At 49.5% G+C, this 13,619-nt stretch overlaps 1 protein-coding gene across 4 annotated transcripts in view; it reads right to left on the minus strand.

Moving 5' to 3' along the window:
- Positions 1-13,619, minus strand: part of ZMAT4 (zinc finger matrin-type 4) — a 56,458-nt gene that overhangs the window by 15,705 nt on the left and 27,134 nt on the right. For 3 of the 4 annotated variants that reach the window (XM_057418124.1, XM_057418122.1, XM_057418120.1), the window contains 2 exons: positions 8,509-8,598; positions 2,311-2,467 (listed from right to left, as the gene is read on the minus strand). In XM_057418124.1, the coding sequence (XP_057274107.1) occupies positions 2,311-2,467; positions 8,509-8,598 (247 nt within the window). The remainder of the gene's footprint in view (positions 1-2,310; positions 2,468-8,508; positions 8,599-13,619) is intronic. The other variant, XM_057418121.1, reaches the window with a different exon arrangement.

Below are 13,619 nucleotides of genomic sequence, written 5' to 3' on the forward strand. Positions count from 1 at the left end.
CTATTGCCACTAAAATCCCTTTTCAGATTGACTGCGTTTAATCTCATCCCTAACAAGAGCACTCGGGGAGCTGGGAAAACATGTTCAGCTTCCTTTTTCTTTTTAATTAAAAGATGATGAGAGCTCTAATATTTGTAGAGAGCTTTTCTCACTTGTTTTGATCACACATGAAAGTTAAAACAGATTTTACTCTTAAGAGTGCAGGGCAGCACCACATAAAACATTCAACCCCTTCAACCACCTGAAGGATTACGGTGTCATGATGAGAACAGCAGCTTGATCCCTTTTGAAGGTGCTAACCCATTACACGGCCTCCTGCACCACCAGCACCCACTGGTCACCAGGCTCAGCTTTCAGGTCCCTGGAACATCAGGAGGGGCTGCAATACATCAGTGATTGTCAGCATCTCCGGATTGCTGCAGGTTAGCAGCTCGTTTCTCAGCAGATTAATGCTACTTCTATATCCTTTCTGCAAACCAAAGGCAGAAGAAACCATGACTCATCCCAAAGTGCCCTGTCCCTGCCCTGCAGCTCCAGCTCCAGCACCAGCAAAGGGGCTCCAGAACAACTGCACCCAATAGCCCTTTAACTACAGCAGCCAGAGCAACGAGCGCTCCACCACCAGCACGTCAACCTCCATCACCCAGGTCTCAAAGCTGGCATCTAAACCTTAAACAGGCCTTCCGGCAATCAGGGTGATATATGAGAGCCTCTGGAGTAGCATTCCAGGGAAGAAAAATGGCTGGATAATGAATTTTCCCATCGAAAGCAGCACAGAAACCACTCAAACCCTGTGCAGCCTGGCCACACCCCTGTCACAGACACATGTCCAGGACTCAGGAGCACCAGAGCCAGTCCAAGAGACTGGAAGCTCCCCAGTGCCAGCCATGAAGGACTGGGACAAAATCCCTGTGGAAAACTACTGGGCGACTCTGAACAAAGCCCAGAAAAAGGCAGTGTCCAAAGGGCACATCTGTGAGAAGCACTCAAGAGCCAGAAGGTGCTTATTAATGTATTCCTGCAGCTCAGCTTCATCTTCCAGATCAAGTGTCTGGGAGAGCTGATGAGTCCTTGAGTTACTCTTTCCTAGTGATTGCCGCTGCTCAAGAGCCCATTACTGCGGGAGCACGCGGCGCAGCTCACTTGGAGCCTTTGTGAGGCTCATCCAGATGATTTAAACACTAAATCCACATGGAGAACCACTGCCCATGGGTTGTCCGACTGCCTCTGCACTGCTCCAGCTCCCTCCGACCCGTGGGGTCCTGCCTGCAACCAGGAGGAAACAGCGACTCTTTCCCTGCTGGTAGTTGAATCTGAACCATTGACTTACGTGGGAATAGGTCCATGGACTATTCCCTGAAATCCAGCACGCTCAGAAACTGGCCTGGATTGAAGCAGAAAGCCCAGGTTTTGTGATGGAGGAGGAAACCACCTGCACTGGAGGGCTGTACACAAGGGATGGGGTTCGGAGCACTGCCGTGATTTAATCACATCTAGGGTATGTGCACTCATGTTAGGAAGGATGCAAAGTGCAAAGCTAAATCTATACTCTGTTCTAAAGGCTATAGGACAAGGTATAGATTCTAAAGGAAGTGCCACTGGTAGTAACACTGGAGCACATCTGTCTGCAGGACCACAGCCCAGTTATCCTGCTTGGGCAGCACAAAGAACACTTTGTTCAAGTATCCTCTAACCCCAGAACCACTGGGGAAGGTTTGTTTCAGTGTATATGAGTGGTTTGCAGAGACTTTCTGGTTAAGCAAACAACAAGATGGTTAAATTATCCGATTCCAACATTTGGCTTTTTAAATGTGAAAGTTAATAGGTTTGCATTACTGGAATCACCGTGGAGGAAAGCATGAATCCTCATCTGGGCAAGAATCAAAAGACAATCAATCCAACAGGTTTTAAAGACTGGATTTCCCTCTAAGGTGAAAGCAAATGGCACTCTGTCCTATACAGGAACACGAAAGGCTTATTAAACATCTTAGCTGAGCTGCAGAATAACTTCTGATAATTAAAGTGAGGCTCAGTTATTTGTGCCCAGAGGAGACATTGTCTGCCACCGAGCAAAAGGTTCCAGGAGCATGGAGCCAGAGATAGGGCTCTCGCACAAAGGCCAGCCCTGGCTGATGAACCACTCATCTACGTGAACAAAGCAGACAAGTAATGAGCATCGGTGATCGTTAAAGGTTGTTATGACAGCGACACAAAGGAGGAGCTGCTTCTGCCCGTGGTCATCACCCGCTACCCGTGTGCTGCCGTGCTGCTGCTGCACAGCGAGCCCACCCTGGACCCCCCTGCACCTACCTGTGCCCTTTAGTGCTGGTTGCTCACCCAGCAGCAGTTTTAACCTTTTGGCATGGATTTTCCCCTGGTAATGCGATTCAGCCACCACGGCCGAGGTAAAGGACATGTTACATAGCGTGCAGCATTTGTTCTTATCCACCGAGTCACCGTCACTGCCCTGCGTGGAGACAAACACACAGACAAAAAAGAGGTGCATCAGCCCAGCGAGCACAAGCATGGAGAAAGAAGAGAGAGGAATCCACGTTGTTATGCCAAGGCCGTGGTTTACAAAGGGTTTCCCTTCCTTATCTCCCCTGGACTCGCTTCTGCCTGGCCCCAGCACTGCCTTTGACTCAGTGCTTCTGCTCTCACCAAGTGCAGGAGCTCATCTCACATCCATGAGGCTCAATCCATCGCATCCTGCCTGCCTCCAGCCCTTACCAAGCGCCTGTTCCAGCCTGGGCTGCCCGTCTGCTGGCCCCTGCAGAGGAACCAGGTTCATCCCTCGCAGCAATCATTTACTACCAGCTGCTGACAAAACAAACCTGAAGGCAAGAGCATCCTCGTGGCATGCACCAAAGACAGGAAAACACACTCGCTGCAGGGTTTGCACAAAATGAAAGAGGACCAAAGCACCTAAAGCCCACATTTACGTTCTGCTCCTTTCCTAGAGATGCATTTTGAGCTCAAAAAAGACAATCATTAAAGTCCAAGGCACTTCGCACACAACAGTAAAAAACCCATCCCAGAAACTGATGCTGCACAAAGCAGCCATAGCCCTGTTTGAGGATCTGCACAATGAGACACCTTGGTGCAAAGGGGACCCCCGTTGTGAGATCCTTGGTGTCAGCTACGAGGTGACTGGAACTTTTAAGAAGTCACAAACGACACTAGTCAGTATTTCAGTACCAGCAAGAGGCTCTCGCTGCTGCAGTGATACAAGTCAGGACCATCCTTCACAGCTACAAATCATTGCTTCTGTATCGGTACAGTTAAACCCCGATTCAATGAGGACATCATCTCCAACCTTCATTGTGGTTATTCTTGTAAGGAAAAGAGCCACCATTGCTCTGCCCAGCGGCAGGGCTGAGCTGAGACCCTTCCCTCTAAGCAGACCCCATGAGCAGTGGTTGTAGCTGTTCCCACTGCAGCAGGAACTGGGTTGCTGCCTGTCCCACCAGCATCCTGTACCCACTTCCAGCACTGGCCCATGCCTCACCCAGGGCACCGAGCATCTCAACACCTCCCAGCATCACCACCACTTCCCAAGCATAAACGCATCCACTGGGATTTCTCCCTGCTCCAACGGGGGTTTTGGCTGAATGCAGGCAGCAGGGAGGAGCTGAGCAGCCAAGGAGAGCCCATCGACAGCCTCTGGGCTGAGCATCTGTCAGCGAAACATCCCTGCTGCTGCCAGCGAGAGCTTACAAACAAACAGCTTCCACGTACACAAGGGTGCAAACAACGAGAAAGCGGGGGGGAAGGATGCTCACACCATTAGTCACAATTAATTACTCAATCCGTGCCACAAAGGAAATGGGAATCACGTTTAGGGCCAGAGAGATGTGGGTTTGCATTTCCAGAGATCTCAATACGTTGTGCTGGCCACTGAGCGCAATGAGCAAGACCTTCCTGAAGGAGGGAAATTACCTGCTCCTGGCAGGTAGTTCTCATTCCCTGGGTAAGATCCAGCCCCTCTGCAGAGCGAAACTCCCTCAGTGACATCTGGAGACAGCCGTAGGCTCTCTTTTGTTTGCAAGCAAATATTCCAACTGGCTGTGTACAGTCACAGCAGCAAACTAGCTGCTTTAGGAGCCGCGATCTTGCTTTCACAAACGTCGTGCTCTGATTCAGACACAGAACGAAGAGCCCAGCTCCTCAACTCCCACTACTTGCGGTCATTTTCTCTCCCAAAATAAGCCCAGTTAGAAAAAGGCCCGATTTCCATGGCTTTTTCTGTTGTTAACTGCAAATCAACTTCAACCTCAGGGAGAAATCTCAAGGGGTGATTAGTGCTGTTCCGAGTGTAATTTGCACTTCTTTTATATAGCTTTCTCTCAAGATATTTTACGTCTTCAAAGGGAAGTCACTTGAAAGTTAAGAGCAGAGTAAAGAATTCCCAGACTCATTGATCAACCGCGGTGGTAACATATGAAAGAGCCTCCAACAGAGCTTGTTTGAAAAGCTGATACACTTTGGCGTGGATGCACCAGGGGCCCTTCCTCTGCCAGCTCGGCTCTGCAGTGACACTTTTCCCTTTACAACTTGCTGTCCCAGATAGACTGCAGTTAAGAAATGGAATTAAAAGACTCTAAACCCCCTCAAACCCTCCAAAAGCTCTTGTGCAGAGCCCAGGGTTCACAATGATCCACAGTTTGCTTTGCAGCTCATCCGAGTCCATCCAAATCTCTGGGTGAGTGTCTTGAAGCCTGGATGGGGATTTGGCCATGCTGGCAGGACAGGGGCATCCCCAGTTCTCCCTCTGAGAGTCCCAACCTCTGTATGAAACACAGCAGACCAACAGCAGCCATTCTTCATACCCCAAATGCCTGCAGGATGCAGATGTTTGGGCTCGAGTGTGATTCAGCATTGACCCAAGGCTCCTGTACCACCCAAGCTCCCTGCAGAGCAGGATGCTGGATCCTGAAGGGTAATTATGCCTTCTCATTTGTCAGCGGCTGTTTTACCAGGCAGGGGAACCCAATCCGGGTGTCTTTTGTCACCTGCTGAATGACATCGTGCTGACAGGATTGTGCAGCCAGCTGGTAAAATCACATCCATCAGCAGGCCTGTGCTAGGGCACAGGGCTTGGCCGACCCACAACCGAGCTGCCCAGGGATGCTCTGCGCCCATGTGGCTCTCATCCAGCTCCCCTCAACTCTTCCCTTGCTCCCACGCCAGCTCAGTCTAAAGCAGCAGCAGTAAATAGGCACCAACGTCTCAATTTAGCTTCCATAAAGCCCACACAAGCAGCTCTCTAACCCCATGCTGCATAAAAGCAGCCAACGGGGTACCATTTGTTTTGGCAATCTTCTGCTTACGACCCCTTCTCATTAACCCTTGTGGAGGTGCAGCACTGATGGGGTAAATGGCTCCAATCTGGAGCACAAGGAGGCACACCAGAGACCAAGCACCTATTTCCCGATGCTGACAGTGCTCATCTTCCCCCCTCTCCCTGATTTATAGAGCTTCTTTTTGTAATATCATAAACTTCAAAGCAAGTCTCATACATCCAACAGAATTAACTTGAGTTATTCAAATGCCTGTTAACAAGCTGCTAAAAGGCATAATCCTCACGCAGGACCAGGCAGCTGCAGTCCTTTGCTGGATGCTCCTTAAGCAATCCTCGGCAAAAGTAAGGCTTTTGATTCCACAAATCTGCCGTCTTCATTTCCTAGGTTTTACCAAGGAGAAAAGATTACCCAAACCCTTGAAACGCACCAATCTGGAACAGAGCCCTGCAAAGTATCTGCTAAATTTGAGTTAATTTCTGCTGTGAAGGTGGTGGTGCTGTTAAAGAGCTATTTTCTGTAGCACTCGGTAGGGAATTTAGACCACTTCCATTTTGGAGCCTGTACGGGTTTATGGTTATCTAAATCTGAAACACTCCCTGTGTCTCAGAGCCCCTGAGAACCCTACATTCTCTGAAGAGAAGCCAGCCATAAATTAAGCCAGCGTTGTGTTTGACAGGGTAAACGTGTCCTATGGTCCCTGCAGCAGGGACAGAGGCCTCTGATGGGGTACAAAACACATGGTGAGAACGCTGGCCCTAAACCCAGACATCTCATCTCAGTTTCAGCTGCAGCATGCAGCGAGCTCTGCACCCGAAGCTGTAAAACCTGCTTCTGATTGGGAACTGAAGCTCACCCTCCCAAAGCACCACGTGTGCCTAAGAGGGGCTCAGTTCTTGGCTTAACCACCTCCAGCAGCACATGCATTACCCTCAGCAACACAACCCAATACCCTGCTCCCTTCCCCCAAACAATCCATCCTTGCTATTCCAACCCCTTCCTTTTAGAGAGAGGTGATGCTGGTTCAAGCAATTGAACGCCTTTAGTACAAGCAGGGCTAGAAAGAACTTGAAGGCTTTTCTCCCAGCCCCAAAACCATGTTTCGCAGCACATCAGAAACATCCATTGTGTCTGTCCTGGTGGTAACTAGGGGTTCTGGGTTTTAAAGGTAGCGAGAAAAGGCTGGTTAAAACCAATTCACTTGGGACTCGAGGGCACGACTCCTCATTTCAGTTGGGTCCTGACATAGGCTGCACCTTGTGGGCTTATTTGCAGCTGAAATGCTAAGAGGAAATGTAAAATCAAAGGTCACCCCAAAGACGTGAGGTTTCTCCCTTCTCCCACCAGCAAACAAACCCATAATGAACAGCCCAAGAACCGAGTCGTTACCCAGTGCAAGACTAATTGTAGAAGCCTCCTACTCCTTACTGTGAAAGGATAACGGGTGTTGTGGGAATGAAGAGTGTTTTTATAGTCCTCAAATAGCAGCAACAAGCCTTTTCCTCAGTGAAAGGTCAGGCAGCAAATGCTGTTTCTGAGCCTCTGGCACTGATTTTACAACTGCAGCAGCTTCTCACTGTTGCCTTTCACAAAGGAGATGGAGTCGTTCAGCTTTGATGCGTTTGAGGGCTCTTTGGTTCTCTGTCCACCACATCCTTGTGCTAAGGTGGACGTGCAGCTCCGTGGCTTCTTGTTAGATGTAATAAATCTCATTAGAGCACCGTGTTCCAAGTCTATACGTGCGCATCTACCGCACCTTTCACACCCTGTAATTAATAAGTCCATAAAAATACTGTGAGATTCTGTTGTTAAGGGGTAGATTGCAGCTGAAATTACCCTGTGTGCAACATAAAAGTTCCACTAAAATTTTAATTACTGCATGAAGGAGCTTTCAGATTCCTTTGGCAAAACGTGCATGCTTCTCCCTTTAATTAGAAGGCATCTTCCTCAATGTTGATAGCATTAAGCCACAGTCGCATCCCCGTGCATCTGAAATGGTTTGGATGCTATCTGCTGGGAACCTCATCAACAATGCGCTCACCAACCCCAGACTATTGGAAAGAGCTGAATGAATAATTCACTGTGAATCAGTCCCTTGTAAATTTAGCCTCCTTTTATTGCCTGACAAATGGCTCTGAGCTGGTCCAATTTCCCTGCGTTCAGTTGTTTATTTGAACGCAACCGAGGAACCCAATTGCCAATTTCTGTATCTGCAGACTGACCACAGGCCTTGTAACGGGGCCTTTTGGGTCCGTTTCCATCAGCTCCCAGAGAAAATCAGGCAGAAGAGAGAAAAAACAAAGATCATAGAATCACAGAATGGTTTGGGTTGGAAAGGACCTGGAGATCATCCAGTTCCAAGCCCCTGCCACGGGCAGGGATGCCCCACACTAGACCGTGTCACCCAAGGCTCTGTTCAACCTGGCCTTGAACACTGCCAGGGATGGAGCATTCACAGCTTCCCTGGGCAACCCATTCCAGTGCCTCACCACCCTCACATAAAGAGCTTCTTCCTTATCTCCAACCTGAACTCCCCCTGTTTCAGTCTGAACCCATCACCCCTTGTCCCATCCCTACAGTCCCTAATGAAGAGTCCCTCTCCAGCATCCTTGTAGCCCCCTTCACACACTGGAAGCTGCTCTGAGGTCTCCACGCAGCTTCTCTCCTCCAGCCCCAATGTTCTCAGCCTGGGTCCATACGGGACCTGCTCCAGCCCTTGAGCATCCTCGTGGCCTCCTCTGGATTTGCTCCAGCAAATCCTGTTCTCCTTCCTGACCCTCTCCACTCAAGTGCACATTGAGCTGATGCCTGTAATGCATCAGCTCAATGCAAAGCCCCTGGGGCTTGCCTCTGCTCCAGGATAGTAACAACAACCAAACAACAGAAAACCCCAACAACAAGACCAGGTTGGATGGGGCTTGGAGCAACCTGTTCTAGTGGAAGGTGTCCCTGGCTGGAATTGGTCCCTTCCAACCCAAACCAGGCCGTGATTCTATGAACAACTGAGTAACTAAAACCGCAATTACTGTTGCTGATGCACATAATATTTCTTGTAGGGTTTATTAAAACCCCTTTCCAGTTACTTAGCGTTTCAGCTCTTCTAAATGTTACCTCTGGGTACCTGTGGCTGTAACAGAAAAAAATGATGCAGCACAAAGTCAATGATTCACAAAGCAGCTGGGTAAACAGGGACTTTGATTATACCCACGTTTTCTGACCGGAGCTTTTTAGCTGGACAGCCTCCATCTATGGGATGCAGCATGTAATAGAGGCGAACTTTGCTGGCGTGTTTCCGACTCTGGAGAAGAAAAGAGAAGAAAAGAAGAAAAGAGAAGAAAAAGGGAAAAATAAAGTTACAAAGAGCAAGAGGCTCTGTGGCTGGGCATACAACACCCACCTGCAGCAAGACTTCACCCCCCCTGACCTATGCATCCAACGTGGGAGGAGAAAATGGGGAGAAAACCCAAGGTGAGGAACATCTGCATCTCACAGAGGCTCCTCATTGAGCTGAGCTGAGCTGTGGAGTGGTTCTGAGACCTGCCATTAGCAGGAGGAATGGTCCATCCTCCTTTGTGCTGCATCCCGCTGCCTGCAGCCCCTGGGAGATACAGTGGGAATAAAGGCAGCAGAAGAGCAGTATTTGTTATCAGGCCATTTCCATAGAGGGAGAGACTGGAAAGATCGGGGTTATTTAGCTTCGGGCAGAGACAGGATGGCATCATGAGGGACCAGATGCACATACACAAACCAAAGTCCACAGTTCCTGCACTTCCAGAAGAACAGAATATACAAGGGGTATAAAACCTCCCTCTGTAGGAAGTGAGCCAGCTGACAGTGCCAAAGACTTGAAGGAAATTTCTCCCACAAGTAAATTACCAGATAATTGTGCACTATGGAAACTAATGCTTTCCTGCACAGAGAGGGGTGAGGACCACGTAGATCCCAAGCCAGAGCCCCTTCTCCTCTCTCAAGCATTCCTAAGGGAAGCTGAGCGGTAAAAACCCTTCCAGATGATGTATTTATACCAAAGGAAAGTTGTCAGGGACCTTGCAGAGGGATCGGGAAGAGATGAGGGATGCACAGAGGACTCTTCCCATGAGGGACACACCAGGTTTCACGCTGCCTCAGGCACGGATGGGGCTTACCCATGGATAAGGGTGATGGAGATGTCCTGATCACACCAGCACTGACAGACAAAGCAATCCCATCACTTGCAGAGGCACAGACATGAACCTTCAAACCACTAAGTTACAGTCAGCTCTTAACAGTAGATGTGAGGAGGGAGGAAAGACTGCACCTCCTCAATGCCCACATCCAGAGCCCAGACATGCACAGCAGCTATTCTTATGCAAATGTTTGCTCTGAATCTCCATTTCTGATTGCCTCACAGCACAATGGCACTGTAATATTATAATTTCAGATCACAGATTTGCAATTATAAACTATTAAATTACCATTAGCATGTTCTGGAACATTATTTTTTTTCCCCTGTGGTGTGAACTGGGAGCTAAATTTGCAGAGAGCTATATTTGTCTGCATAGATGTGACTACGCAATAATTTCTTCTAATGGAGCAAAATCAGTCAAGATAAACAATGTCAAACACCTTTCCCTGCCTTGTCTTCCTGCCTTTAGTAAACATGACCTTGTGCAGTCAGAGCAGGAAACCCCAAAGCTTCAGCTATCAGCCATTAGCAGTGATGTGTAAGTAGATGATAACAGCAAGGCAAGGGATAGGTGTGCAGAGTCAGCCTGGGAGGTTGATGGAGCTCCTGCTTCCTGCCTAAAGTGATGCTCGGGTGATGCAGCTTCACACAGAGAGAGCAGGAAGGTGGGTGATGGCTGGAGCCTTGGGCAGGGATGGGAGAAGCTATGGATGGAGGAGACCTTAAAAGACCAAGCTGTGGATGGAGGAGAGTCAAATGCATCTTAAAAGAGATGCAGCCAGAGCTTTTCAGCTTCATTCCCTGCCTGTGATACTCCTTGGAGCAGGCAGCCAGCCTCACCCATCCTTCCCTGGGGTGAGTTAATGCAGCATGTCCCGATGCCCACTCTGGATTCAGAGGCTAAAAACTCTGTGGGCTTTTCTGAGGAGATGGAAAAGCAAGATTTGGAGCTGTAATAATGCGCAGTGTTCTTTTCCATGGCACTCAGCTGGGCCGTAAATGATGTCAACGTCAGCAGGAAAAGGCGGCGAAGCTTCAGCCGTCTGTAAAACACCTCTCACCTTTATTTATGCACCTGATTGGATTTATGAACACCAAGGTAAAGAAGTAACTTACATGTGCCATGATTTAAAACTACACGGCTCCTTATGCAGCCTTATTATCCTACGGTTATAAAAGCAGAGCTTAAAACCATCGCTGGCCTTTGCAAGTGTGGAGTGAGCATCTCATTCCCTCTTGAGGAGCGGAGGTAGCACAGCCCATTTGTCACCCGTTTTATCTCTGGTATTTTCTACATTTACATGTGTATTTATCATCCTAACACCATGGCAAGAGCACAGGGATGATTCCTGGCGCGCTGCTCGCAGCAGCCCTGCGGGTTATCTCTTCCCCTCTGCAGAGCAATGTGAAAGCTTGCAGCTCAGAGGCAGGAGAAGGGCAAGTGGCACAAGGAAGGGGTGGCACAGCCCCATCAGCAACCAGCCCCCGAGTTAGCACAGATACACGGGGAAAACCAGCCAACAGAAGAGCCATGTACAGGAAACCGGGATAAAGTGGGAGCAGGGCACATCCAGCTCCCGTTTGGATCCATCTTACAGCATGGACAAGCCTTAGCAAAGACAAAACCTTGACCCATCTGTAAATCCACGGCCTGGAACAAGAGCACAGCCCTTGGACGTATCTGCCTGCGCATCAACAGCCACACAATTTGCACTAAGAGGATAGTTCTGCGCCTGTGAATATCTCTTCTGTAGCTTTAGAGAGTGCCACAGCGCAGGCATTTTCACTTGAATTGTCTGGAAACAGCCCCTTTAGAAGGCAAGAAGTTTGCCTTAATACTCCATGCTGTCTAAACAACCCTCTCTATGCAGGGAAGCTTAGAAAGAGCCTGTTTTCACATAGCAACTACAGACCAGCACTGGAAGCTCATGCGCTACTGTAAGACGTCTCATCAATAAAAGTAAATAAATGGATCATTTCTATCCCTATTAAATCTACCGTAACACAGAGGATGGTGGCGGAGGCAGCCCAGTTCTGGCAATTCAACCCTAAAGCAGCAAGAGGGCAAAGCAGAGCCGTGAAATGCAATTTGGGTTGGCATAAATCAAGCGTCGCAGCGCTCTCGGCGCGGCGAGAGGAGACAATCCCGTCTCTGTGGCAGCGCCGGCAGCTGCCAGGACCATTGGGAGCCATGGACAAGGCTGGGCTCAGATGCAGCAGCCCCGCTCGAACCTGACCATGGAGGTTCTGCTCCTTGACAGCTTCTCCATGCATTTACCCAGGGAGGGTTGGGATCGTCTCCCTTCACAAGGCCAGAAGTCCCCAATAGGTTTGTCGGGCAGTACAGACAGGGATGCTCCGTCCCCGCCTCCCATCCAGGATGTGCTCCCACTTCGCAGCGCTGATTTAAGCTGACCTGACAGCCTGAAACACTCGACCATCTTGTGAGAGACTTCTACCTCCAGCCAGCATCAAATCAAGCACTGCTGCTGCTCTCCTCACGCTGTGCTTGCATCTGATGCAGGTTCTCTATTCCCCATAGGGCCCTTTATCACCAGCATCTTTTCAGCTGGTCCGCCCTAACCCTCGCTGTCCCCCTCCTCTGTGCCCTGTTCTTCAGTCAAAGAGCAGGGACCCACCGGCCACAGGCAGAGGCATGGGTGGGAGATGAGGACAGGAACTGGAATGGCAGCCCAAATGGCTGTGGTTTCTCTTCGTTTGCAATACATTCTGGGGTGGGTTTTAATCCTTTGAGTGTATACTGTGTTGATCTGGTTTGTATTTAGCTTCTTAATTAAATTGCCATGAAACATGCAGCCCCATGATTACACCAACTTCATTATCTCTATTGGCCCTATTTGTAATCTCATCAAGAGAGAGAGAGTTAGCGTGGCTTAGACCCGGTTCTCTAAGCCTGGTGCTGAACACGAACCTCACACCCCTCCTGAGGCTACGACTCGAGTCCCTCTCCGGAGCTGGCTCTGCTCCAGCTCCACACGCTCCCCTTCCTCCTAGAAACTCCCCACATCCCACGGAGGATCAGCACGGATGGCACAGAACCCGCAGCCAGCTCTTGTCAAGCGATTACAGGCAAATCACCGGACCCTGCCGCCTCAAACCCCAACACTTCAGATTTTAATCGCTGCCTAAAAACCTCCCAAATTCCCGCTGGAACGGCACCAATTCATGCCTCCTTCTGTGATATAACATCCTCTGCTTTTGTTTTAATAGAGGGCAGAAGTATTTGCAGCAAACGCCTTCTCCTTTTGCCTCTTCCACCCACACGAGCAGCACGCACTATTGTGGCGATCCCCCTTGCTCGCTGCGGAGACAAGCTCCCGTCTGTTATTCCAGACGCTGCTGGGTGCCAATGTCCTTCTCCTCCCTTTGTGATGTTTGCAAAGCCTCATTTATAATTTATGGTCATTTCTCTCCGCTCCCCCTTTTTCCTCCGTGAGTTAATTTTTTAAGAGGTGTCTGCTCCTGCTCCTGCCTTTTCTGGGCACCCGGAGACGTGCCCCTCATCCCCAATCGCACACAGCTGAGATTTCGACCCCATCGGTCTGCCCTCTTCAAAGCAACACAGAGGCTTATCCGGTTTGCATGCTGGTTTGCTCACTTGTAAAGGCAATTATTGCTGATCTGTTCACTACATCATTGTCTCTCTGTGATCCCTCCCCTCACCGAGGGCACCGGCAGCATCCTGAGATGTCCCGTGTGGCCCCAGTGATCAAGACTAAATCTTGAGCATTGCAGTTTGAAAAATGCAAAAAAAAATCAAGACTTCAGAAGCTCCAATAAACAGGATTAATGATAAATGTCGCTGTTGCTTCAGCCCCCTTCACAAGAAAAGAATCCCATCTGCTATTCCCACCTTTGCAGTGCGAGCTCTTAGCTCCTGCGGCCACATGAAACGTGCTTCCTCCTGGAGAGCTCAGGAGCACCCTTTCCCGTCCACCACCCTCCTTCTGCACTTGACACTGAACTCCAAAGAGCTGGAGGGGACTCAGGCAGCCAGTGCAGGAGGTGCTTGAGAAAAGGGCTTCTCTAAACCATGTTTGTCCAAGGGAAATAAGAGGCCCCCTTTGGTTTTGTCCCCTTGGCACAGTCCCCATCGCAAAGCAGGTGGATGGCACTGGTACCCATACAGATGG

This window comes from Pezoporus wallicus, unplaced genomic scaffold (assembly GCF_028554395.1).
Source record: "Pezoporus wallicus isolate ANWC-B61680 ecotype Strahan unplaced genomic scaffold, APGP_CSIRO_Pwel_v1 contig_9913, whole genome shotgun sequence".
Taxonomy (NCBI): Eukaryota; Metazoa; Chordata; class Aves; order Psittaciformes; family Psittacidae; genus Pezoporus; species Pezoporus wallicus.